Below are 27,025 nucleotides of genomic sequence, written 5' to 3'. Positions count from 1 at the left end.
TATGGCGCAGCTCCCTTTCCCCTCCCCCTCTTCCAAATGGATAAGTTGACAACAAGGAGCTGGTATTCCATTTCTTGAGGCAGAGGAAACAATTGAGATTGATCAAATACCTATCCAACACTCTTAAACAGTCGATCTAAATAAAACATGATCGAATTGGGAACCATACCATCTTGGCTGAAGTTGGTAATTCGGAGGGAGTGACGAAGTGTCTTGGGTGATCAGAATTAGAAGTATAAGGAAGATTGACTTATTTTCATTGACCAGTGGTTTCAGATGGCTAGCTGGTATGTGGGTACAGTTTCCTGAAACCAATTGTTATAGTGAGATCTAGGAATTCTTGTTTTGAGAATATATCTTAAATTGGTTAGTTATTTACTTTGAAAATAAGACTTTTTTTTTTTTCCTTGTTGAACCCTTCTATAGTTCAGCTTTCTCTTGTGAGTGATGTTGGAAAATGTCAACCAGTGTTGGCATCTGCCACATGATCAGGTGTCCTCTGTGCCAAATGGAAGTTAAAGCATTCAGCCTTCTCCAAGTTGAAATTATTAGGAGATGGCAACTGTTATAACAGCATAAACTAGTTTAATCATTGAAGCTCTGAATATGCTTATGTAGTATCCCATCTGTGTTTGACCTGCTTGCTGATGCCATCATATGTCTACATTGATATTTAAGATTCAAGGCTTTTTTTCTGCTTTGAGTGCAATTTTAAAACCAATTACTAGCAAAAGGAAACACATTGCAAGTTTCTTAATGAGGGAAATTTGTAAATTTTGAAGAAAAAGATTAGAAACTGTGTAGAAAAGATTAGGTGGTGAACAATAGAAGTTAGAAATGAAAAGGAGGTCAGCACGGTGGCGCAGTGGGTTAGCACTGCAGCCTCACGGCGCCGAGGTCCCAGGTTCGATCCCGGCTCTGGGTCACTGTCCGTGTGGAGTTTGCACATTCTCCCCGTGTTTGCGTGGATTTCGCCCCCCAACCCAAAAACGTGCCAGCTAGGTGGATTGGCCACTGTTATAACCTGCCTGCTTACCACTGGCTGTGGACTAATGGCAATCCCACAATCCTTTGCAAGTATGATCTTCCCCAAAGAGGGAGGCGGAGAAATCATGAGCAGATTCCCTGCATAAATAAAGCTGGCCAGTTTGGAACCAGCTAGAGGAGAGTGAGCAGCAAGGAGTTGATGCTGCTGTTGTGTATATATGTTGGATTCTTCGTGGCCCTCGCAAAACTGGCGACGAGGGTTAAAGTGACTAGCTGTCTACACTGCTGAAGCCACCTCCCTGGATTTTTGTTGGATACAGGTTGGAAGTTGTTTTCTATTACACCATGCCTCTGTATGGATGTTTGGATGTTTTTCACGCTGCGCTGGAAAGCTGGAACCAGTACGCACAACGGATGCGTTACTATTTCCGGGCAAACAACATCACTGAAAACAAGTGCCAGGTGGTCATATTGCTCACTGCCAGCGGCCCGCATACGTTTGGGGTGATTAGGAGCCTTACGTACCCAGCTGCGCCGGACACCAAAACGTTTGATGGACTTGTGAATATAGTGGGGCAACACTTTAACCCAACCCCGTCCATGATAGTCCAGCGTTACCGGTTTAATACCGCTGAGAGGACCCCAGGAGAATCCCTTGCCGATTTTCTATCCAGACTACGCAGGATTGCGGAGTACTGTGACTATGGTGAGACCTTGTCAAAAATGTTACGCGACCGTTTGGTTTGCGGTATTAACAATGCCGCCACCCAGAGAAAGTTGTTAGCTGAACCAACATCGACTTTTCAGCAGGCCATTCAAATAGTATTGTCCTGAGAGCGCAGAACGGGGACTGCAGGAGCTATAGGGAATGGAGGTGCATGCCTTGGGGCGCAACCCCTTCCGTCCGAAAGCGTCCCCCCGCACCCCTGCGGTACCTTGGGCGAGGCAACATCCGGATCGACGCCAGTGGCCGTCGGACATTACTCTCCGAAGGGAGCCTTCTCCAGAACCAAAGGATGAGGAGTCATGTCCGTGTCAGACTTGTGGCTGGCAACCCTGTCGTGGACGCCAGTCCTGGGGGTGCCAGAAGCGCCGTCGTTCCGACAGAAACTGGGGCCAGCCCAGGGGCCGTACCTTCCATGTGGATGAATCTGCGGCGACTACTCCCAAGAACGTGGAGACGGAGGACCGCTGCCTGCAGCTCCCCGTGTGGCCCCCATTAAGGTGACAGTACGGGTCAATGGTCACCCGCTTGAGATGGAGTTGGACACTGGCGCAGCGGTCTCCGTGATTGCCCAGAGGACATTCAACCGCATCAAGCAGGGTATGCAGACCCTTACAATAACCGACACACAGGCCAGGTTGGTCACCTGTACAGGGGAACCATTGGACATTGCAGGAACTACGATGACCCCTGTTTATGGACGCCAGGAGGGGCGTTTTCCACTTACCATGCTGCGCGGCCACGGGCCCAGCCTGTTGGGTCGGGACTGGTTGCGCCATTTGTGGCTGCAGTGGCAACACATCCTCCAAACAGTTTCTGGAGGGTTGACTGAGGTGCCAGGACGGTACCCAGATGTATTCCAGCCTGGTTTGGGAAAATAAAAGGGTCTGTAGCCCGTATCCAAATCGAACCAGGAGCCACGCCGCGCTATTTCTGGGCGCGCCCGGTGCATTACACCTTGCTTGAGGAGGTAGAAGGGGAGCTCCCTCGTTTGGAGACTTGGGTATTATCAGGCCCGTCCGTTTCGCTGACTGGGCAGCACCAATTGTACCTGTAATGAAACCAGATGCCGCAGTTCGCTTGTGCAGCGACTATAAACTTAGTGAATACAGCTTCCAGGCTCGACCGATATCCAATGCCTCGCATAGAGGATCTCTACGCGAAGCTTGCAGGTGGACACTCGTTCGCGAAATTAGATATGAGTCACGCCTACCTACAGTTAGAGCTGGACCCTGCCTCCCAGCCATATGTAACGATTAATACACACCAGGGCCTGTATGAATATACACAATTGCCCTTTGGGGAATCCTCTGCCTGTGCTATTTTTCAACCCGTCATGGAGGGCATTTTGAGAGGTTTACCACGTGTCGCTGTCTACTTAGACGATGTTTTGATTACAGCGACGTCGGAGCAGGAAAATTTGGAGGCTGTCCTTCGACGCTTTTCAGAGGCTGGAGTCCGTTTACGTCGCACAAAGTGCGTCTTTCAGACAAAGGAAGTAGTCTACCTGGGTTATCGGATGGACCGCGAAGGTTTGCACCCCGTCGCAGAGAAGGTGCGCGCAATTCAACAGGCCCCCGCCCCGACTGATTTGTCGCATCTTCGTTCTTTTCTCGGTCTCGTAGATTATTACAGGAAGTTCCTCCCCAATCTGGCAACTACTGCTAAAGAAGAATCACACCTGGATTTGGGTTTGGGGTCAACCGCAAGAAACCGCTTTCCGGCGGGTAAAACAACAATTGTCATCGTCTGGGTTACTAACCCACTGTGATCCTGGAAAGCCTTTGCTCATCACATGTTATGCATCCCCATATGGTATTGGGGCCGTCCTGTCCCAAAAGATGGAGAATGGGGCCGAGCGGACGTTAGCTTTTGCCTCCCGCACATTGACTGCAGCGGAAAAGAAATACGCGCAGATCGAGAAGGAGGGCCTGGCGGTGGTCTTTGCGGTGAGATGCTTCCACCAGTACGTGTATGGCCGCCACTTCACTATCGTGACTGATCATCAGCCTCTGCTGGGACTTTTCCAAGAGGATAAGCCAATACCACCCATTGCTTCCTCACGGATCCACGCTGGGCTTTGTTGCTCGCTGCCTACAAGTATTCTCGAGCACAAACCAGGAACCCAGATAGCAAATGCCGACGCACTGAGCCGATTGCCTTTATCAACCGGTCCCATGTCGATCCCCATGACCGGTGAGGTGGTTGCAACCCTAAATTTTATGGACACCTTGTCTGTCACGGCATCACAGATCCGTGAGTGGACCCAGACGGAGCCAGTCCTGTCAAAGGTTCGGCACATAGTCCTGTATGATAGGCAGCTCCCAGGCGAGTTGCGGGCATTTTCCTCCAAGCTGTCAGAATTTAGCGTGGAAGACGGTATCCTCTTGTGCGGGACGCATGTGATTGTCCCGGAAAAGGGACAGGAGCTGATACTAAGAGACTTGCACAATGGGCATCCGGATGTGACCAAAATGAAAATGTTGGCCCGGAGTTATGTCTGGTGGTCAGGCCTCGACACTGACATTGAGAAGGTGGCCCAAGACTGCTCTGTTTGCCAGGAACATCAGAAGCTTCCGCCGACCGCGGCCTTGGGCGCACTTGCATGCGGATTTCGCCGGCCCTTTTCAAGGATCCATGTTCCTTCTATTAATCGATGCCCAGTCTAAATGGTTAGAGGTGCATAAGATGGTAGGCACAACGTCCTGCTCAACAATCGAGAAGATGCGTTTGTCTTTCAGTACGCATGGCCTCCCCGAGGTGCTGGTCACGGACAACGGCACTCCGTTCACAAGGGAGGAGTTTGCGAGGTTCATGAAGATGACCGGCATACGCCATATCTGCACCGCCCCATACCACCCGGCTTCAAATGGGTTGGCGGAGCGCACAGTGCAGTCATTCAAACGAGGCCTAAAGAAGCAATCTTCCGGGTCGATGGACACGAGACTGGCTCGCTTTTTGTTTTCATATAGGACTACCCCACATGCGGTGCCTGGGGTAGCTCCCGCGGAACTCCTAATGGGTCGGAGACTTCGCACCAGGCTTAGCATGGTTTTCCCGGCATTGGCGCAAAGGTACGCCGCACACAAGAACGGCAGGGACATGGTTTTTCTCGTCATCGTCTGATTCGGCAGTTTGTGCCCGGTGACCCAGTGTTCGTCCAGAATTTTGCTGGTGGTGCCCAGTGGGTCTCTGGCTTAATCTTTCGCAAAACGGGCCCTATCTCTTACCAGGTGCAAGCCCAGGGTCGTCTCCAGCGCAAGCATGTAGACAACGTTCGGTCCAGAAGACCATCCCTTCCAAAGATTCCCTGCCCCCCGGAGCTCATTTCTACAGCCACAGAGACCAGACACAGTGGAAAGTATTCCTCCCAATCATCCTCTGGTGCCGTACTCTAAGCCTGCGCAGGTCGTTGCAGAACCACGTGGAGATAGAGACGCCAAGATGACCGAGGCAGCGGATTCCGAGATGGAGACACAGGACGCCTCAGAGGGGGAACTCACGGGCTGCGGATGTAAACCGTTGCGCCATTCATCACGGAAGTGCCGTTCTCCGTCTCGTTGCACGCCGTCCGATCCAGCGCATCGTGCAAATGGTGTCCGGCCTGCGGCAAAATGAGTCCGACGCCCTCCTTTACCAGGGTCTTCGGTGGATTCCTTGGACTTTGGGGGGAGGGATGTTATAACCTGCCTGCTTACCACTGGCTGGGGACTAATGGCAATCCCACAATCCTTTGGGAGTATGAGCTTCCCCAATGAGGGGGGCGGAGAAACCATTAGCAGCTTCCCTGCATAAATAAAGCTGACCAGTTGGGAACCGGCTAGAGGAGAGTGAGCAGCAAGGAGTTGCTGCTGCATGCTGGATTCTTCCTCGCCCGCAAAAGCCACACTAAATTGCCCATTAATTGGAAAAAATGAATTGGGTACTCTAAATTTTTTTAAAAACGAAATGAAAAGGTAGTATTTCTAAAATAAGATTCTCACAATTAAGTTCATAAGATATAGGAGAAAAATTAAGCCATTTGGCCCATCGAATCCACTCCGCCATTTGATCATGGATCTCATCCTGGCCTTAACTCCACCATCCTGCCCATTCTCCATAATCCTTTAACCCCCTCCGTAAATCTACTCATTGTTCCAACACCCTCTGCACTCGGGTAGCAAATTGCAGATTCACAACCCTTTGGGAGAAGTTGTTTCTCCTCAACTCTACCTCTTATCCTAAAACTATGACCACTTGTTCTGGAATCCCCCACAAGAGGAAGCATCTGCTCCTCATCTACTTCATGCATGCCTTTTAGCATGTTGTATACCTCAATCTGATCTCCCCATATTCTTCTAAACTCTAAAGAGTACAGACTTAAATTGTTCAATCTCTCTTCATATGACAAGCCCATCGTCTCTGGAATCAACCTAGTGAACCCCCTCTGAGCTGCCTCCAATGCCACTACATCTTTCTTCAAATAAGGGGACCAAAACTGTGCACAATACTCCAGGTGTGGTCTCACCAATGCCGTGTAAAGTTGCAATACTTCCTTGCCTTCATACTCTATTCCTTTCCTTTAGTATAAATGCTAACAGTCCATTTGCTTTATTTATTACCTGCATGCTAATTTTCTGCGACTCATGAACGAAGACCCCAGAACCCTCTGCAACGAAACACCCCAAAGTCTCCTCCCATTTAGATAATTCGCCTTCCCATTTTCCGATCAAAATGCATGACCTCACACTTATCACATTAAACACCATCTGCCACATTTTTGCCTACTCTGCTAACCTCTCTTTATCAATCTGTAAGGTTATTATTTCTTCATTGCAACTTACTATTTTTGTGCTGTCTGCAAATTTGGCTATAGACCCTTCGGTCCCTGTATCTGAGTCATTTATATAGTTTGTCAATAGGACCAAGGATCGAACCCCATGGCACCCCACTAGTTGCATCTTGCCATCCAGAAAAAGACTCATTTGTCCCAACTCTGTCCTCTATCCAAGCTAATAAATTACCCCTAATCCCATGTGATCTAACCTGAACCTTCTGTCGGCACCTGATCAAACACCTTCCGGAAATACAGATACACTACACCTACAGGACCCCCAAGATCCACTTTGCTTCTTACATCTTCAAAGAACTCTAGCAAATTAGTCAAACATGATTTATCCTTCATAAAACCATGTTGACTCTGATGGATAGTGTTTAGACTTTCCAAATGTCCTGATATTACTTCCTTAATAATTGATTCTAACAATTTCCCAACAACAGATGTTAAACTAACTGGTCTGTAATTTCCCACATTCTGCCTCTCTCCCTTTTTGAATAAGGGCATTACGTTAGCATTTTTCTAATCCACTGGAATCTTGCCCGTGTCCAGGGAATTTTGGAATATTATAACCAATCCACTATCCCCGCTGCCACTTCTTTAAACACCTAGGCCATCAGGCCTGGGGGACCTGTCTACCCTCAATCACAATATTGTATTGAGTACAGTTTCCCTATTGATGTTGATAGTTCCTCCCTTTCTATTACCTCCGGATTGCACCTTCCTATAGGAATGGTACTAGTGTCCTGCAACTGAGGCAAAGTATGGATTTAGCATCTTTGATGTTTCAGTGTTCCTCACTATTAATTCTCCGTTTTACCTTCCAAGGTATTCATAGATGCATAGAAAATAGGAGGAGGCCATTCAGCCTTTTGAGCCTGCTCCACCATTCATTATGGTCATGGCTGATCAAGTTCAATATTCTGAACCCGCACCTCTTCTCTCTCTCTCGCTCTCTCTCTCTTCTCTTCTCCTCCTCCCCCCCCCCCCCCCCCCCCCCCCCCCCCTCCAATATCCTCCTTGAAATTATAGTGTTTTGGCCTCAACTATGTTCTGTGGTCGTGAATTCCACATATTCACCACTCTCTGGATGAAGAAATCCACTTTGCCTCATCATAGTCGTAAAAGCTTTACACCTTATTCTATGACCCCCTAGTTCTGGACTCCCCCACCACTGGGAACATTCTTTCTGAATCTACCCTGTCTAATCCTGTTAGAATTTTGGTTCTACGAGATCCCCTCTCGCTCTTCTAAAGTCCAATGAATATAATGCTAACCAATTTCGACTCTCCGCATATGGCAGCCCCACCATCCCAGGGAATCAGCCTGGTTAACCTTGAGTGCACTCCCTCCATATCAAGAACATCCATCCTTGGATAAGAACACCAAAACTGCACACCATATTCTAGGTGTGACCTCACCAATACCTTGTATAATAGTGACTCTCTTCCCTTTTATGTACTTATAGAAGTTTTTGCTATCCTTTTTGATATTTTACGCTAGTTTTCTATTGCTTTTTTAGTATACCTTTGTTTTTCTTTGAAAGTTTCCCAATCTTCCACCCTGCTACTAGCTGTTGCATATGATATACCTTAGTTTTTGTCTTTATATTGTCCTTGATCTCCTTGTTTAGCCATGGATGTTTTTTACACCTCTTTCCATCTTTCTTCCTCACTGGAATATATTTTAGTTGTGAAGAATTGAGTATACCCTTAAACAACTGCCATTGCTCATCAGCTGTCCTACCTTTTAGCCTTCCTGCCCACTCTACCCAGGCCAAATCTGTCCTCATGCATGTGTAATTTCCTTTGTTTAATTCCAGAACACCAAGTGTGGGCCTCTACTTTCTCACCCCCAAACTGAATTTTGAATTCTATCAGACTATGGTCACTACTCCCTAGAGGATCCTTAATGATGAGGTCATTAATTAATCCCTCCTCATTACACACTACCAGTAGCCTGCTCCCTGGTTGGTTCCTTGCCATACTGTTCCAAGAAACAATCTCTAATACATTCAATGAACTCTGCCTCCAGGCTATTCTTGCCAATTTAATTCTTCCAGTCCATGATTATTGCCGTACCTTTCTTACAAGCCCCCAGTATCTCCTGGTTTACACTGTAACCCACTGCAGAACTACTGTCTAGGGACCTATAAGATTAGTCCTAACAAGAACTTTTCCCCTTTGCCATTTCTTATTTCTACCCAGACTGATTCCACATCTTGATCTCAGTGCTTCTGTCATTTCTCATTACAGCACTGATCTCTTTGCAAACCAGCAAGTCTATGCTACCTCCTTTTCCTTTCCGTCTATCTTTCCTATATATTGTGTACCCTTGGATATTCAATTTACAGACCTGGTCCCCCCGTAACCATGTTTCTGTAATCGCCACTAAATCGTACCTTTTTCTTTCTATTTGCGGCACTAACTCATAAGTTTGTGCAGTCTGGATAGATTTTTTTAGTATAGAAGGTGCAAATAAAGTAAGGATCATGAACAGTTCATTTGTTAAATCATTTATACTAATTTCACATTCAATCTTTGCTGGTAACAAGAAACATGACCCATTAGAAGTTGAACAGGGTTGAAAGGACAGTATTCTAATTAGCCCCTTTTTTGTTTCACATCTAACATGGAATTAAGACAAACTGCAAGTAGTAAACCATTTGAGGAAATAATAGGCCCTTGCAGGATCATTTTAATTGGTATAAACTAAATTAAAAATCCCAGAGGGTCATGGTGTGCGCTCTCTATTTCTTGTCTTTGTTACACTGAAAAAGTTCTTGGAGTATTTTTTGGGGAGTGGCACAGTGGTTAGCACCGCTGCCTCACAACTCCAGGATCCTGGGTTCCAGTCCGGCCTCGGGTGACTGTGGAGTTTGCACTTTTCCCCGTGTCTGCGTGGGTTTCCTCCGGGTGCTCCGGTTTCCTCCCACAGTCCAAAGATGCGCAGATTAGGTGGATTGGCCATGCTTTTTTAAAAAATAAATTGAGTACCCAATTAATTTTTTTTCTAATTAAGGGGCAATTTAGCAAATTAAGGGGCAATTTAGCAGACCCAATCCACCTACCGTGCACATCTTTGGATTGTGGGGGTGAGACCCACGCAAACACACGGAGAATGTGCAAACTCGCACGGACAGTGACCTGGGGCCAGGATCGGACCCGGGTCCTCAGTGCCGCCCAATTGACCATGCTAAATTTCCCCTTTTTGTCCAAAAGGTTGGGTGGGGTTACTGGATTGTAGGGATGGGGTGGAGACGTGGGCTTACGTGGGGTGCATTTTACAAGGGTCCGTGCAGACTTGATGGGCCAAATGGCTTTCTGCATTGTAAGTTCTATGATCTAAATGAATTGAGGTTAATCATAGAATTTAGAGTGCAGAAGGAGGCCATTCAGCCCATCGGGTCTGCACCGGCCCTTACAAAGAGCACCCTACTCAAGCCCACCTAATCTACCCTATCCCAGTAACCCCCACTTAATCTTTTTTTTGGACACTAAGGGCATGGCCAATCCATCTAATTTAGCATGGTCAATCCACCTAACCCGCACATCTTTGGACTATGGGAGGAAACCGGAGCACCCGGAAGAAACCCACGCAGACACGGGGAGAACGTGCAGACTCTGCACAGACTTTGGATTGTATAGTTCATAATAGGTGATAACATTGATATATTTTGTTTCAAATTCTATTTATTTGTACTAGCTTCCAGCAATAAAAAGCTTGCACCTTCACTGGAGGGACCTTTTTACCAATGCACTCAACCACTGAAACATTGGTACTTGTGTGTATGCATGTACTTTGTGCTTTGCCATATTTTGTTGAATGTATATTTCATGTTTTAAGGGTAATATGCAAGTTGATCAAGAGGAAGTGCCTTCACAGCAAAAAGACCAAGCTGAAGAACAGAATGAAGTTTCCCAGGTATTGTGCATTGATACAAAAAAAAGTTAGTAAAACCATACAGATTACCAAGAAGAGCTTCAGTTTGTGAATTTTTTTCACAACTTTAATTCTTTACAGAATGATTCGACTGCAGAAAATAAAGAAGACAATAACACAAAACCAAAAATAAAAGTGAAAAGTATAGATTTGGTGATTCAAAGTGACTTGCCCCAACAGCTATGTCAGGACCTTCTCAACAACTATGTTGAAAATGAGGTATGTTTTAAGTGAAAATTAAAAAATGGATTATCCAGATTCCTATATTTGCCTTTTATGACTTAATACTTGCAGGATGTGGGGAGAGTTTGGTGGCTTTGCCTTTGGATGTGATAGGCAGGCAAACTGATAGCAGGTTTGTATCAGTCAATGAATGTAGAGAAAGCAGTCCAGCCTTTTACTTTCATTAGGGGCTGTTTAGCACAGGGCTAAATCGCTGGCTTTGAAAGCAGACCAAGGCAAGCCAGCAGCACGGTTCAATTCCCGTAACAGCCGCGCCGGAATGTGGCGACTAGGGGCTTTTCACAGTAACTTCATTTGAAGCCTACTTGTGACAATAAGTGATTTTCATTTCCTTTTTCATTTTCACTAGAGACTTAAGGGACCGGTTTAGCTTAGTGGGCTCGACAGCTGGTTTGATGCAATAGAAGGCCAGCAGCGTGGGTTCAATTCCTGAGGTTATTCACGAAGGCCCCGCCTTCTCAACCTTGCTCCTTGCCTGAGGTGTGATGATCCTCCAGTTAAACCACCACTAGTCGGCTTTCCCCCTCAAAGGGGAAAGCAGCCTATGGTCATCTGGGACTATGGCGACTTTACATACTTTACTATGTAAACGCACAATTCCACTAAAATTACTTTGCCATTTAGCAGAATGCTTTTATGCACGGTGTGCTTATGAATTCTGTTTTTATTCTCAGGGGAAAATGATTATGCAGGACAAATTGGAAAAAGAGAGAAATGACGCAAAAAATGCTGTAGAAGAATATGTGTACGAGATCAGAGACCAGCTGTGTGGAATTTATGAAAAGTTCATCAGTGAGGCAGTAAGTCGTTTATTCCACCAGCTATTCAAGTTAATGTGCAGCATTAATGCATCAGAATGGCAAGAATTGGTTTGTTATTTTACACAGCCACAGTGGTGACCTTGGCCTGTCAAATGAGCTGAAGAATAGTCAGCCAATTCAACAAGCATACATAAAAATGGCCACCAAGAAATACTCTCCGATATCTGGGAATGGTTTGCTTTTGATTTCTCTGCAGTGTGGTAAGGTGATGACCTAAATAAAAAGACAATTTAAAATACCAAATTATTTTGAATACGTACGTACAGACCTGGATTTCTTTTTTCTGACAATTCCATGCTAATGACATCATTTCCTCCTTCAGAGCAGTTTCCAAAAAGTAAATAACAGCATCCTTCTGTTCCTCATTCAAGTAGTCATTCTTGTGATGCAAGAGGGAACGTTGTCAAATTAATTTTGCCCTTCCATGGCCTGACTTCCACTCCCAAAAAAGATTAGCTGGGATGGTAAAGATGTGGCTCACTTTCTGCTAAATCATTACCCAACGGAGAGAACTGAGACCACTTATGATCCATTGAGATCTGCTAACCTGAGTACTGATGGGGAGTGAGTCAGGTTTTCTAGTCTGTGGCTTTTTCCTTGGAAAAATCACTGAACAATAAGGATAGCTCAGTTTGCTTTCTAGATATTCTTGTGGTTGCCTAGTCATACTACCTACTGTCACATTGTATGTTTGTAAGATTACCATCATTTTTAATTTTCCACTCAGGGTGGCACTAAGTTGGAGATTTTGATGGCTGAGATAGGAATTGCAGGACAAATTTATAGAAGACAGTTATGGATCACCTACTCTTTGTGAACATATTCCTTGGCACTATCAAATGAAGATCAGAAAAGCTCTGATTTTTTAGCTTCTGCTAAAATTTATCCTTCACAATCAAAGCACAGGGGGTTGGTGATCTGGCCATGACTTGAGACTTGGCTATGTACAAATTGCCTGCCATGTTTTTGTACATTATGGTGACTTCAATCTTACTAATAATCCATTGGTTGCAACGTGCTTTAACATCCTGTGAACACAACACTACCATTTTTATGTGCACTTGTAGCTCCAGCTTTAGAGGGGGTAAAAATGAAACTTAATTATTCCTGCGGTTTCTTTCAATATACGACCTTCCAGTGTATGCTCCTGCATATGAGGAATAGTACAGAAATAAAATTGAAGAATTGGTCAATGAAGAAAAATAATTTTCAATATGTAATGTTCTAAACATATTTTACCTATTGAATACAGGGATGAATTTGGAATAAGATGAGGTAAAAAAAAATAGCTGAAGTATAAAACCTATATTTTTAAATTTGATAATACAACACTTCTGTCTTTAAAATTCCTTTGATATTATTCACATTTGATATTATTTGCATGTGGACGGCCCAGTGGGCGCAGTGGTTAGCACTGCTGCCTCACAGAGACCCGGGTTCGATTCCGACCTTGGGTGTCTGTGTGGAGTTTGCGTGGGTTTCCTCCGAGTGCTTCAGTTTCCTCCGAGTGCTTCAGTTTCCTCCTATAGTCCAAAGTTGTGCAGGTTGGGTGGATTGGCTATGCTAAACATCCCCCAGATGGCGTTATGGGGATAGACTGGGAGATTGGGCTGAGGGAGGGTGCTCTTTCAGAGAGTTGATGCAAACTCGATGGGCTGAATGGCCTCCTTTTGCACTGTAGGGATTTTGTGATTTCATATAATGCTGAGTGCCATGCAAGGTATAAGTTGGTAAATGCAAAAGTTATGGTTAATGCTACCAGTATTCCGTATAGCTAATCCAGCAGATGTTTGGAATGCAAGCCTGATGGTTATATTAAGTGGTTTAATGAAAGAAAGAACTTGGATTTTCTAGTGTCTTGACTTCTCATGATTTCTGAAATGTAGTTGACTATTGCAGTGCGCAGCAAGTTTTTGCAAATAGCAATGAATTGCTAAATATCCAGATCATCAGTATTTGGTGTTGGATGACCACTAACTACACCAGGATCACTTAATCATAGAATCATAGAATTTACAGTGCAGAAGGAGGCCATTAGGCCCATCGAGTCTGCACTGGCTCTTGGAAAGAGCACCCAATCCCCACACCTCCACCCTCTCCCAGAAACCCCACCTAACCATTTTTGACACTAAGGGCAATTTATCATGGCCAATCCACCTAACCTGCACATCTTTGGACTGTGGGAGGAAACCCATGCAGACATGGGGAGAACGTGTGGACTCCACACAGACAGTGACCCAAGCCAGGAGTCGAACCAGGGATCCTGGAGCTGTGAAACAACTGTGCTAACCACTGTTCTACTGTACTGTCCCACTTTGTTAATGGTTGATTTTCAATTTCATGCCATTGCCATGGGGGAGCACAGTGATTACCAACCTTTTCAGTCACACAACACACTTCAATGAGACAAACAATTCCACTGCACGCAAGCTTTTTTTCAACTGGATTGATTGCTCACAAACACAACACAATGTAGTAACGAACAGACAGTGGCCAATCACATACAAGGAGCAGGGCTTGGACGATGCGCAACAATCCGCAGCAAATGGGAGTGTTTTCTCATTGTGCGGCCATTCATCCTGTGTGCTCAGTTTAAATTCGCATGCTGACTGAACTTCAGTTTAATTCAAAGCCATGTTCAGTGCAACAATAATTCTAGTTAAAATGCTAATCGGTAATAGACATTATATGAAAACAACCTTTCTTATATTTACCAACTTAAATGTCAAATCTAAACACTAAAGTTAGTTTATTGTAACACCTTGTATATGCCTGTAATTGTGAGACATGAATTTAATTTTAGTCCTTAAGACGCAAATCATTTATTTGCACTCCTTTAACGACATAGTTTGCATTGGCATCACTTTGTGTCACACTCAAGGGGCTGTTTAGCACAGGGCTAAATCGCTGGCTTTGAAAGCAGACCAAGGCAGGCCAGCAGCACGGTTCAATTCCCGTAACAGCCTCCCCGAACAGGAGCCAGAATGGTTTATAAACATTATTTCATTATCATTGCAGAAATAATGCCTTAACATGTAGTGTTTTTTTGGGTGGGTGGGGGGATATTTTTCCTGAACAACATGCACAAAAGGCAAAATATCAGTTAAATTCAATGCATCATTGCCTTTCAGGACGCAAAAACGTTTACACTGTTGTTGGAAGAAACCGAAAACTGGTTGTATGAAGATGGAGAGGACCAACCTAAGCAAATGTATCTTGATAAGCTGAATGACCTAAAGGTACAGCTACTGACCTGTTCATGTTTGTTAGGTGCTTGCAAAGGTTCTTGATTGGCTAAACCACAGCTCAAACGTGTCTAATTTTGTGGAATGGTAATTATATAAGAGGTCAGCATTTGGGCACTCTTAACCGGATTGCTGAAGTACTTTAATGTTTATCTACTAGGCACATGCCCACCTCATCAGTGACAATTGATAAGTGGCCTGTACTGGAGCACAGTCAGTTTTCAGCCTTGGAGGACATCTGGAATGTTTCTTTCCTGATGAATGTTCTTTTAAAAAATATATATATTCAAATTTTTCAACAAATTTTCAAACCCCCCGCCCCCCCCAAACAAAAAGAGAGAGACAAGAACACAACAATCAGACATTATACATTGGATTTCCCCCATATACAATAACCCCCCCCCCATATAACATTTTTTTAAAAAAACACAAATAGGGGGGGGGGAAAAAACACCTTCACCCAAACGTCACCCCAAAGGAAACCCTCCCCCCCCCCCCCCCCCGCCCTTGGGCTGCTGCTACTGACTCTCCGCGAGATAGTCTAGGAACGGTTGAAACCGCCTGAGGAACCCCTGCACAGACCCTTGCAAGGCAAACTTTATCCTCTCCAGCTTGATGAACCCTGCCATGTCATTGATCCAAGCTTCCACACTAGGGGGCTTTGCATCTTTCCATAGTAGCAAAATCCTCCGCCGGGCTACCAGGGGCGAAAAACCAGAATACTGGCCTCTTTCGCCTCCTGCACTCCCGGCTCGTCCGATACCCCAAATAATGCCAATCCCCAGCTCGGCTTGACCCGGGGGTTCACCACCTTGGACATAGTCCTCGCAAAACCCCTCCAAAACCCATCCAGCGCCGGGCACGACCAGAACATATGGACGTGATTTGCCGGGCTCCCCGAGCACCTCCCACATCTGTCCTCCACCCCCAAAGAACCTACTCAACCTCGCCCCTGTGAGTAACATTGAACTGTATTAGGCTGAGCCTGGCGCAAGAGGAGAAAGAATTAACCCTACTCGGCATCAGCCCACAGACCCTCATCTATCTCCTCCCCAAGCTGCTCCTCCCACTTGCCCTTTAACTCCTCCACCGAGGCCGCCTCCTTTTTCTTCAGCTCCTGGTAAATCGCTGAAACCTTGCCTTCTCCAACCCATGCACCCGAAATCACCCTGTCCTGAATCCCACGTGCCAGAAGCAGCGGGAATTCCCTCACCTGCCACCTCACAAACGCCCTCACTTGCATGTACCTGAAAGCGTTTCCCGGGGGTAGCCCAAACTTCTCCTCCAGTGCTCCTAGGCTCGCAAACGTCCCATCGATGAACAGGTCCCCATTCTTCGAATCCCTGGCCGATGCCAGCTCCGAAACTCCGCATCCATCCTTCCCGGGACGAACCGATGATTCTCCCGAATAGGGAACCAAACCGAGGCTCCCACCTCGCCCCTGTATCGCCTCCACTGCCCCCAGATCTTCAGCGTCGCCGCCACCACCGGACTCGTGGTGTACCTTGTCAGCGAGAGCGGCAGCGGTGCCGTCACCAGCATCCTCGGGCTTGTGCCCACACAGGACGCCATCTCTAGCCTCTTCCATGCCGCCCCCTCTCCCTCCATTACCCACTTACGGATCATCGCCACATTGGCTGCCAAGTAATAGCCACACACATTCGGCAGCGCCAGCACCCCCGTCCCTGCTACGCTCCAGAAACACACACTTCACCCTCGGGGTCTTATTCGCCTACACAAATCACATGATGCTCCAGCTTACCCGTTTGAAAAAGGCCTTGGGGATCATAATGGGACGGCACTGGAACACAAAGAGAAACCTCGGGAGGACCGTCATTTTGACCGACTGCACCCTATCCGCTAGTGAGTGGCAGCATATCCCATCTTTTAAAATCCTCCTCCATCTGCTCCACCAACCGTGTCAAATTGAGCTAGTGCAGGGCCCCCCAACTCCTAGCTACTTGGATCCCTAGGTACCGAAAGCTCCTTTCGGCCCTCTTCAGCTGTAGCTCGTCTATCCCCCTTCCCTGGTCCCCTGAATGCACCACAAAGAGCTCACTCTTCCCTACGTTGAGTTTATACCCCGAAAAGTCCCCAAACTCTCTAAGGATCCGCATGACCTCCGCCATTCCCTCCACTGGATCCGCCACATACAACAACAGGTCGTCGGCATACAACGATACCTGGTGTGTGTGCCCCCCCCCCCGGGACCAGTCCCCTCCATTTCCTGGACTCCCTCAGTGCCATGGCCAGCGGCTCAATTGCCAGTGCAAACAACAAGGGGGATAAGGGGCACCCCTGCCCCGTCCCCCGGTACAGCCGAAAGTACTCCGACCTCCGCCGGTTCGCAGCCACACTTGCCACTGGGGCTCTATATAGCAGCCTGACCCAACTGATGAACCCCTCCCCGAATCCAAACCTCCGCAACATTTCCCAAAGATACTCCCACTCCACCCGATCAAAGGCCTTCTCCGCGTCCATAGCTGCCACTACCTCCGCTTCCCCCTCCACCATAGGCATCATAATCACATTGAGGAGCCTCCGCACATTTGTATTTAGCTGCCTACCCTTCACAAAGCCCGTCTGGTCCTCATGAATCATCCCCTGGACACAGTCCTCAATTCTCGTAGCCAGCACCTTCGCCAGCAACTTAGCGTCAACATTGAGGAGCGAGATCGGTCTATACGACGGGCCCAGCAGGTCCACGTATTTCCTGCAGAATTCAACCGGGAACCCATCAGGCCCTGGGGCCTTCCCCGCCTGCATGCTCCCCAATCCTTTAACCAGCTCCTCCAGCCCAATCGGTGCCCCCAAACCAGCCACCACCTCCTCCTCCACCCTCGGGAACCTCAGCTGGTCTAGGAATCATTGCATCCCCTCTTCCCCCGCTGGGGGCTCAGACCTGTACAGATCCCCATAGAAGTCCCTAAATACCTTGTTTATTCTCTCCGCACCGTATTCCCCCCTCTATCCTTAACTCCACCAATCGCCCTCGGTGCCTCCCGCTTACGAAGCTGATGTGCCAGCATCCGACTCGCCTTCTCCCCATACTCGTACGTCACCCCCTGCGCTTTCCTCACTGTACCTCTGCTTTCCCTGTGGTCAACAGGTCGAATTCCATCTGAAGGTTCCGTTGCTCCCTAAGTAACCCCTCCACGGGGGGCCTCTGCATACCTCCTGTCCACCCTTAAAATCTCCCCCACCAACCTCTCCCTCCCCTCTCCTCTCTGTGGGCCCTAATAGAGATTAGCTCTCCCCTGACCACCGCCTTCAACGCCTCCCAGACTACCCCCACCTGCACCTCCCCGTTGTCGTTGGCCTCCAAATATCTTTCAATACACCCCCGCACCCGTCCGCACACCCCCTCATCTGCCAACAGTCCCACATCGGGCGCTGGTCCCTCTCCTCCTCAACTCCAGCTCCACCCAATGCGGGCGTGGTCCGAGATGGCTTTGGCCGAATATTTCGTTCCCTCCACTTTAGGGATTCGCACCCTACTCAAAATGAAAAAATCTATCCGGGAGTAGGCTCTATGGACGTGGGAAAAGAAGGAAAATTCCCTGGCCAGTGACCTGGCAAACCTCCATGGATCCACTCCCCCCATCTGGTCCATAAACCTTTAAGTGCGCGAACACCCGGGTCCTCTTGACCGGCCCATTCAGGCCCCTCACATTCCAAGTTATCAGCCGGATCGGGGGGGCTACTCCCCCCCCCCCCCCGGCCGACTAGCCATCTCCTTTTCTAGGCCAGCCATGTGCCCGCGTCTCCCGCACTCTCCAGCTCCCCTTTGGCCAATGCAGCAGCAACCCAGTTCTCTCCCCCCCCCCCCCCCCCCCCCCCCGGCCGCTAGATCCTCATCTAGCCATTTTGCTCCCCCCATGACACTACCGTAAGTCTGCTGACTCCGGCCTCTCCTGCCATTCCATCGACCCCCCCCAGTGTGAGAATCCCCCCACTCCTTGGCAGTCACTGTGCGCTCCTCTTCAGCACCCCCGGCCCCGCCCCATCCTTCCCTAACGCGGTAAAAAGCCCGCGCTTTGCTGAGCAGGCCCCGCCCCCTCTGGAGCAGCTCCTTTTTGCGGCCTTACCCCAACTCCCCATCCACGGGCCTCCACCCCCGCCTCATCCTCCATGGGGCCCTGCCCCTCCAAAACCGACGCCCACAGCCCCCACATCAAATCCATTCACCCATCCCCACCCAGCACTCAAACAAGAAGAACATTCCCCAAACGCAGTAAAACCCCCCCCCCCCCCCCCCCCCACGGCAAACCCTCAATTTGAGTCCAACTTTTCTGTCTGTATAAAGTTCCATACCTCATCAGGCGTTTCAAAATAGTGGTGCCGATCTTGGAATGTGACCCACCATCGCGCTGGCTGCAGCATCCCGAACTTCACCCCCTTCCGATGGAGCACCGCCTTAGCCCGGTTGAAACCAACCCTCTTCTTAGCCACCTCCGCACTCCAGTCCTGGTAAATTCGGATCTCCGTGTTCTCCCACCTGCTGCTCCGCTCTTTTTTGGCCCATCTCAGGACACACTCTGTCCATAAAGCATTGGAACCTCACCACTACAGCCCTTGGCGGCTCGTTGGCTTTGGGCCTCCTTGCCAGGACCCGATGAGCCCCATCCAGCTCCAGGGGCCTCGGGAAAGCTCCCGCGCCCATCAGCGAATTGAGCATCATGCTCATATATGCCCCAGCATCAGGCCCCTCCACTCCTTCAGGGAGACCCAGAGTCCGAAGATTCTTCCTCCTTGACCTATTCTCCAGGTCCTCAAATTTTTCCACCCACCTTTTGTGCAACGCCTCGTGCGTCTCCACCTTCACCGCCAGGCCCAAGGTCTCGTCCTCGTTCTCCGAGACTTTTTGCCGTACCTCCCGGATCGCCGCCCCTTGGGCCTTCTGGGTCTCCACAAGCTTCTCCATCGCCGCCAGCATTTCTGTCCTCAGCTCCTCAAAGCAGCGTTTAAGAAACTCATGCGACCACTGCGCCCATGCTGCTTGGTCTCCACCCGCCGCCATCTTGCTTTTCCTCCCTTGCACTTTTCGCTGCACCAGGATCACTTTTTTAACCGCTCCACTCCTGGTCCAATCCATATAATGTCGGGGGGACATTGCTGTCACCTTCCCACACTGGAAGCCAGCGAACAATTGCCGTTAGGGCCCCTCTGAAGAGCCCAAAAGTCCGTTCCCGGCGGGTGCTGCTGAACGTGCGATCTACCTATGCATAGCCGCAACCGGAAGTCCTAATGCATGTTCTCTTGCACAGAATAGCTTCAGACTGGCAGCTGAACAAATCTGTGGCTGCTCTCAATGTACAGTATCAGCACTTTCTATTTAAAATAAAGCATTTTGGTTTCAGATTGCATTTGTTTCAAAGTCAGACCTAGCTAGCATGGATGCATTTAGTGAACCACACAAGTAAATGGTTATTGATCTTCACACCTGAGGAAGAGGTATGAAATTTGCTGAAATGAAAAGACTGAAGGCACAATGGAAGAGACAAGATGAGATGGTGTGAGGTCATGTAGGGTGTCAAAAGAAAGCAGAAGAATTTGTAAGTTGATTTCATTGATGTGACTGAACCAGTGCAGCTGGATGAGGTCCAGTGTGATCAAGTGTGCCCACATCAGAGAATAAAAGCTGGATTTCTTTTCCTTAGACACGTAGGCAACCAGTTCAGAACCGATACAAGGAGCATGAGGAGAGACCAAAAGCGTTTGATGAGCTGGGTAAAAAGATCCAGCTTTACATGAAGACTGTAGAAGCATATAAAAATAAGGTATGGACCATACTTCCTAAAGTGATATTTTGTCCTAATTATGCTACTCTAACCATTTTTATTTTAAAATGTTGGGGGGTGAAAGATTCATTTGAATTCTTGGTGAATGGGGCAGTGTGGAGAAAGGGGGTGAACTTTCCTTGTTAAGTCTGGCTGACTGAAAATGGATTTTATGGATCCACTTCCACTAAAAATAATTCTAGGATCGGTAGCATTATGGTTTTATTGGATGAGTAATTCAAAGGTCCTGACTAATGGTTTAGGCACACTAGGCAATTCCCAAATCAGTTGGGGAAATAAATCTGGAATGAAAAGCTAGTTAGCATCAGTAATGGTGACCATGTAACTGCCAGGTCTTCCTTTTTAAAAAAAAAAAAACACTATTCACTAACCTCCTTTAGGAAATGTAATGTATTGTCCTTATCCAGTCATGCCTATGTGTGACTCTCGACTCAGCAAAGTCGTTGTCTCCTAAACACCTTCTGAATTAGCCCAGCAAGCAAATCAATTACACCTTGATCTTGTGGTTTGGTATAAGAATAAAGCTGGATGGGATCAACTGAGGCATCAGATTTGCACATGACAAAGGCACACGAGGCCCAGTCAACCCTGCAAAGTCATGAGTGGTGGCATGTAGGTTGAGTTCGCATGTTAGGCGGCTCCTGCTAGAGTTTCTGGTTTTTGGATGAGTTGGTGTGGGAAGTCATGAGGTTGAGGAATTTCCAGGTCCTAGAAAGAAGTCAGCCAGCGAGTGTTGCTGAGAGTCCTCCAGGAAGAAAGATGGCCGGGGCTGGATCATTGGGTAGGGCCGCTCCCCTCACGATGGAAACTCTGACCGAGGTGATGTCTGTGGAGTTTGAGAGGCATTTAGAGATCCTTCGGAGGGAAATTATGAATGATGGCCGAGGCAATTGTCCTGGTAAAGGAGGCAGTGATGAAGACTTCATTCAAGGTGCAGGAGTAAGGAGCGAAGTTGGAAGGGGATGGAGGAGGCACTGCCGCAGCACAGTGACCAGTTCACCTCGATGGGTCAGGGTGGCATGTGGTGGTTGATCCCTTTACTGACTCTGTATAAGAGAAGGGCTCTTGGGACAAGCAAGAAGAGAAAAGGAAAGCATTACAACCCGGGAGCCACCGTTACAGAAGGACGATCAGAGAAGAAGGACAACCATTGCGGAAAGACCCCCCCCCCCCCCCCTTGCACTCAGGAGCTCAAAGAAGAAGATAACTATCTTGATAATCTTTATTGTCACAATTAGGCTTAATACTGCAATGAAGTTACTGTGAAGTCACATTCCGGCACCTGTTCGGGTGAAACCGGAGCACCCAGAGGAAACCCACGCAGACACTGGGAGAACGTGCAGACTCTACACAGGCAGTGACCCAGGCTGGGAATCGAACCTGGGATCCCAGAGCTGTGAAGCAACAGTGCTACCCATTGTGCTACCGTGCTGCCCTATGGTGGAATGTTCGAGGACGCGATGGATAGGGGTGTCTTGCCACAAATGATGGGCCAGTCCTCCATCTCTTTGCTTAAGGACAACGATCCAGTGACGTGTGGGTTGTACAGGCCCATAACTCTGCTGAATGTGGATGCCAAGATATTGGCAACGGTGCTGGCGTTAAGGTTGGAGGGGGGTCTTCCAAAGGTGATTGGGGAGGACCAGACTGGGTTCATAAAGGGAAGTCAGCTGTGAGGAGACTGAATGTGGTGCTTTTTCTGGCAGAGGGAAGGGAGACTGAGGTGGTGGTGTCAGAGAAGGCGTTTAATTGGGTGGAGTCGAGTTATTTAATGGTGGTGTTCGAGAAATTGGGTTTGGGGGTGTGGGGGTCATTTCGTATGGCAGCATCTCACTTTAGGTATTTGGGGGTGCAGGTAGCCCAGGATTGGGCAGGTATTTGGAAGTTCAATTTCACTAGCTTGGTGGGGAGGGTGAAGACTGACTTGTTGAGGTGCGACAATCTTCCTCTGTCATTGGCAGGCCGGGTACTGGCAGTAAAGATGAATTTTTCGCCGTGATTCTTGTTTCCGTTTCAGTACCTGCTGGTCTTTTTGCTTGAGGTCTTTTTTAGGAGGATGGGAAGGCTGACCTTGTTTGTTTGGGCACCACGGTAGAATAGTGGTTAGCACAGTTGCCTCACAACTCCAGGGTCCCAGGTTCGAATCCTGGCTTGGGTCACTGTCTGTGCGGAGTCTGCACATTCTCCCCGTGTCTGCATGGGTTTCCTCCGGGTGCTCCGGTTTCCTCCCACAGTTCAAAGATTTGCTGGTTGGTGGATTGGCCATGATAAATTGCCCTTAGTGTCCAAAAAAAAAGGTTGGGTGGGGTTACTGGGTTACGGGGATAGTGATGGTGTGGGCTTGGGTATGGTGCTCTTTCCAAGGGTTGGTGCAGACTCGATGGGGCGAATGGCCTCCTTCTACACTGTAAATTCTATGATATCTGGAGGCAGTTTAGGCAGCATTTTAGGTTGGGAGCTGGGTCGGGGAGGATGCTGATTAGGGGAAATCATTAGGGGAGGGGGATCAAGAAAATGAAGAATTTGTTTCTGGGAGGACAATTTGCGAATTTGGAGCGAGAAGTTTGGGCTGGCACGGGGCAAGGTTTCGGCATATGCCAGTGCGGGACTTTGCGAGGAAGGACTTTCCAACCTTCCTGGCCTCATCGTTTTTGGAGGAGGTACTGTCAGTGGGAGGGTTGGAGAGGGGGATCGTCTCTGCGATTTCTGGAGGAGGGTGGGGTGTCCATGGGAGAGGGTTAAGGTGAGGTGGGAGGAAGAGTTTGGGGCGGTGCTGGAGGAGGGTTTGTGGTGGGAGGTGCTGCAGAGGGTAAATTCCTCTAGCTAGTGTGTTGTGAGGCAGGGGCTGATACAGCTGAAGGTAGCGTACAGGGCGCACCTTAGAATAAGCCGGCTGTTCGAATGGATGGAGGATGTCTGAACAATGTGGAAGAGGCCCTGCAAACCATGTGCGTATGTTTTGGACATGTCCGAAGCTGGAGGATGGTGTTCACCATTTCGGGGGTCCTAGAGGTGGAGCCCAAACCCCTAGAAGCCATATTTGGGGTTTCGGACTGGCCGAAGTTGCAGAGGCAGATGTTTTAGCCTTCACCTCACTGGTTGCTTGCAGGCGGGTCTTTTTGGACTGGAGGTCAGCTTCTCCACCCTGTACCTCGGTGTGGCAGGGGGACCTGCTGGATCTTTTGGCCCTGGTAAAGGTGAAATTGGCTCTGGGTGGGGCGGGGTGATGGTTTCTACAATAGTTGGGGTTTGTTTATTTTGCTTTTTGGGGAGTTGGTTACAGCTGAGGGTGGGGTGGAGAGTGGAGGGTATAATGGGAAGGTTTGTGGGTTTGTTGTAAATTTTAAAAATGTTGAAAATTTGTGGAAAAGAAATACTTTTATTTTTTAAAACCCTGCAAAGTCCTCCCCACTGACATCTGGGAACTTCGACCAAAATTGGGCTGTCTCGCACAGACGAGTCAAGCAACAGGATGGTAGTTGCATGCTAAAGGTTTGTACCTTTCAGCTCTTCCACCATCCCTGATTTTTCCCATCTCTCTGGCGGGACTGATCCACCAGAGGTGGCGGCACACTGGTATGCAATTGGGAAGGAGAGTCCCTGGAGTCTTCAACTTTGACTCCAGACCTGAATGAAGTCTTATGGTATTCGATTAAACATAGGCAAGGGCCTATGTAGCACAGTTGCCTCACAGCTCCAGGGTCCCAGGTTCGATTCCTGTCTTGGGCTACTGTCTGTGCGGAGTCTGCACGTTCTCTCCATGCCTGAGCGGGTTTCCTCCCACAGTCCAAAGATGTGCAGGTTAGATGGATTGGCCATGCTAAATTGCCCTTTGTGTCCAAAACAAAAAGGGTTAGGTGGGGTTACGGGGATAGGATGGAACAGTGGGGTGCTCTTTCCAAGGGCTGGTATAAACTCGATGGGCCGAATGGCCTCCTGCACTGTAGATTCTATGAAGGAAAATAACCGATTACCACCTATGGCCCTTCCACAGCTGAGAATTTGTTGTTTTTTTCATTTGAAATACCACTTGGAAAAAACAGCGAGGGCACAGAATGTACTATGGGTCAGGACTTTGATGGCCATCACAAAAGTGATCTAGTTGCATCATGACTGACTGAACTGGTCAAGTCCTGATGGTAAGAACTTACACTGGGTGATGGGAACAACATGAGGGAAAAACCTACTTGGCCTTGTCCCCTCAATTGTACCTGTTCCAAATGCATTTGTCCATGGCACCAAATTGGTCGAAGTTAGCACTGAAGATGCAGTCCGATCTTTACACTGAGGACACCTTCCATTGTGTTTGGCACTAGTACAACAGTAAATGGAATGGATTTGGAGCCAATTTAGATGCTCAAATCTGTACTCTTGAGGTACTATGCACCATCAGCAACAGCAGACTTGTATTAGATCAAATCTTTAATCCAGTTTGACAGTGCCATCATGCCAGGGGTCCAATGAGGAATATAGATGAACATGCTGGGAGCAGCATGAGGTTTGTCTAAAAATGAGATACCATACCAGTTTAGCTGTAACATGTATCTATGCATACTAAACAGCATACTAGACAGAGCCAAGTGATCCCACAACCATTGTATCAGATCAAAGCTTTGTAGTCCTGCAAAATCCAGTTGTGAATGGTGGAGCACAATTACACACAGGGAGAAGAAAAACATAACATCCTCAAATAATGGCAGAGCCCAGCATATGAATGCCAAGGACAAGACTGAAGCATTTGCTACCATCTTGCTCTGAAGTAGCCAAGTGTATGATCTATCGTGACTTACTCGTACGGTCCTCAATGCAATCCACTCTTGTCAAAATGGCTGTGCACTTTGGGTATAGCAAAGGTGAAGGGCATTGACAACATCCTGACGACAGTGCTGATGATTTGTGCTCCAGTAATAGTCACATCACTAACCAAACTATTCGGGTGCTGCTGCAACACTGGCAATTATCTGACAGTGGGGAAAAGCTGTCGTATGCCCAGTCCACAAAAAGCAGGGCAAATCCAATCTGGCCGATTACTGTCCCATCAGCCTACTCTCGATCATCAAAGCAATGACGAGGGGCTATTGATAGTGCTATCAAGTGGCAATTAATCATGAATAGTCGTCAGTTCAGAATGTTCAGTTTGGGTTCTGTCAGGGAGGGCCACTTGACTTCAGACTTCGCAGCTCTGAGTCAAAATGGGAAGAGGCCCTTTGGCCCATTGTGTCCACACCGGCCATTGAGAATTTATCTACTCGAATCCCATTTTCCAGCACTTGGCCCATAGCCTTTTATGCTATATTTCAAGTGCCCATCCAAATTCTTATTAAACGTTGAGGATTCTCGCCTCTACTACCTTTTCAGGCAGCGAATTCCAGATCCCCACCTTCCTCTGGGTGAAAGAGTTTTTCTCACAGCTCCTATAAATTTCCTGCCCCTTAGCTTAAATCTACACTTCCTGGCTATTCAGCTTCAACTAAGGGGAAAGGTCCCTTCCTAGCCACCCCATCTATGCCCCTCAAAGTTTTATGCAGTTCAATCAGGTTCCGTCCCCGTGCCCCCTCAGCCGTCTCTGCTCCAAGGAAAACACCCCCAGTCTCTTCATGATAGCTGAAATGCTCCAGTCTAGGCAGAACCTGGTGAATCTCGTCTGAATCCCCTCTAGTCCAATCACTTCCTCCTTGTGGTGTGTCAACTAGAATTGCACACAGTGCTCCAGCATTTTATACAGCTCCAGAACCTCCCAGATCTTATATTCTATGCCTTGGTTAATAAAGACATGTATCCCATATGTCTTAACCACCTTGTATGCCTGTCCTGCTATCTTCATGGATCTATGGGCATGCGCACCAAAGTCCCTCTGACCCTTGGTACTTCCGAGGGTCCTACCATTCATTGTATATTCCCTTGCCTTCTTCGTCCTCCCAAAATGTTTTAACTCACTTTTCAGAGTTAAACTCCATTTGCCACTGCTCCGCCTATCGAACTAGCCCATCAATATTGTCCTGTAATCAAAGGCTTTCCCCCTTACTGTTTACCGTTATCTGCAAACCTGCTGATCATACCTCCTACATTCACGTCCAGATCATTAATGTACACTACAAACAGCAAGGGACCCTGCACCGATCCCTGTGGAACACCACAGGACACAAACTTCCAGTCAGAAAAACAACCTTCGACCATCACCCTCTGCCTCTTGCCAGGAGGCAATTTTAGATCCAAATTTCCCTGGATCCCATGGGCTCTTACCTTTGTGACCAGTCTCCCACATGATACCTTGTCAATAGCCTTACTGAAGTCCATGTAGACTACATCAACTGCACTACCCTAATCTACACTCCTAGTCACCACCTCAGAAAAATTCAATCGAATTTGTAAGACAAAACCATTCTGACTATCCTCGATTAATCCTTGCCTTCCCAAGTGGAGATTAATTCTATTCCGCAGAATTT

At 47.9% G+C, this 27,025-nt stretch overlaps 1 protein-coding gene across 1 annotated transcript in view; it reads left to right on the top strand.

Annotated features, from left to right (window-relative positions):
• hspa4l (heat shock protein 4 like) overlaps positions 1-27,025 on the top strand; it is a 119,677-nt gene that overhangs the window by 82,943 nt on the left and 9,709 nt on the right. Inside the window, exons 13-17 of the mRNA XM_072495675.1 lie at positions 10,374-10,451; positions 10,551-10,688; positions 11,387-11,512; positions 14,665-14,772; positions 20,439-20,558. Coding sequence (XP_072351776.1) covers positions 10,374-10,451; positions 10,551-10,688; positions 11,387-11,512; positions 14,665-14,772; positions 20,439-20,558 — 570 coding nt within the window. The remainder of the gene's footprint in view (positions 1-10,373; positions 10,452-10,550; positions 10,689-11,386; positions 11,513-14,664; positions 14,773-20,438; positions 20,559-27,025) is intronic.

This window comes from Scyliorhinus torazame, chromosome 3, assembly GCF_047496885.1.
Source record: "Scyliorhinus torazame isolate Kashiwa2021f chromosome 3, sScyTor2.1, whole genome shotgun sequence".
NCBI classification, from domain to species: Eukaryota; Metazoa; Chordata; class Chondrichthyes; order Carcharhiniformes; family Scyliorhinidae; genus Scyliorhinus; species Scyliorhinus torazame.
This window is presented reverse-complemented; position numbering and strand designations above follow the sequence as displayed.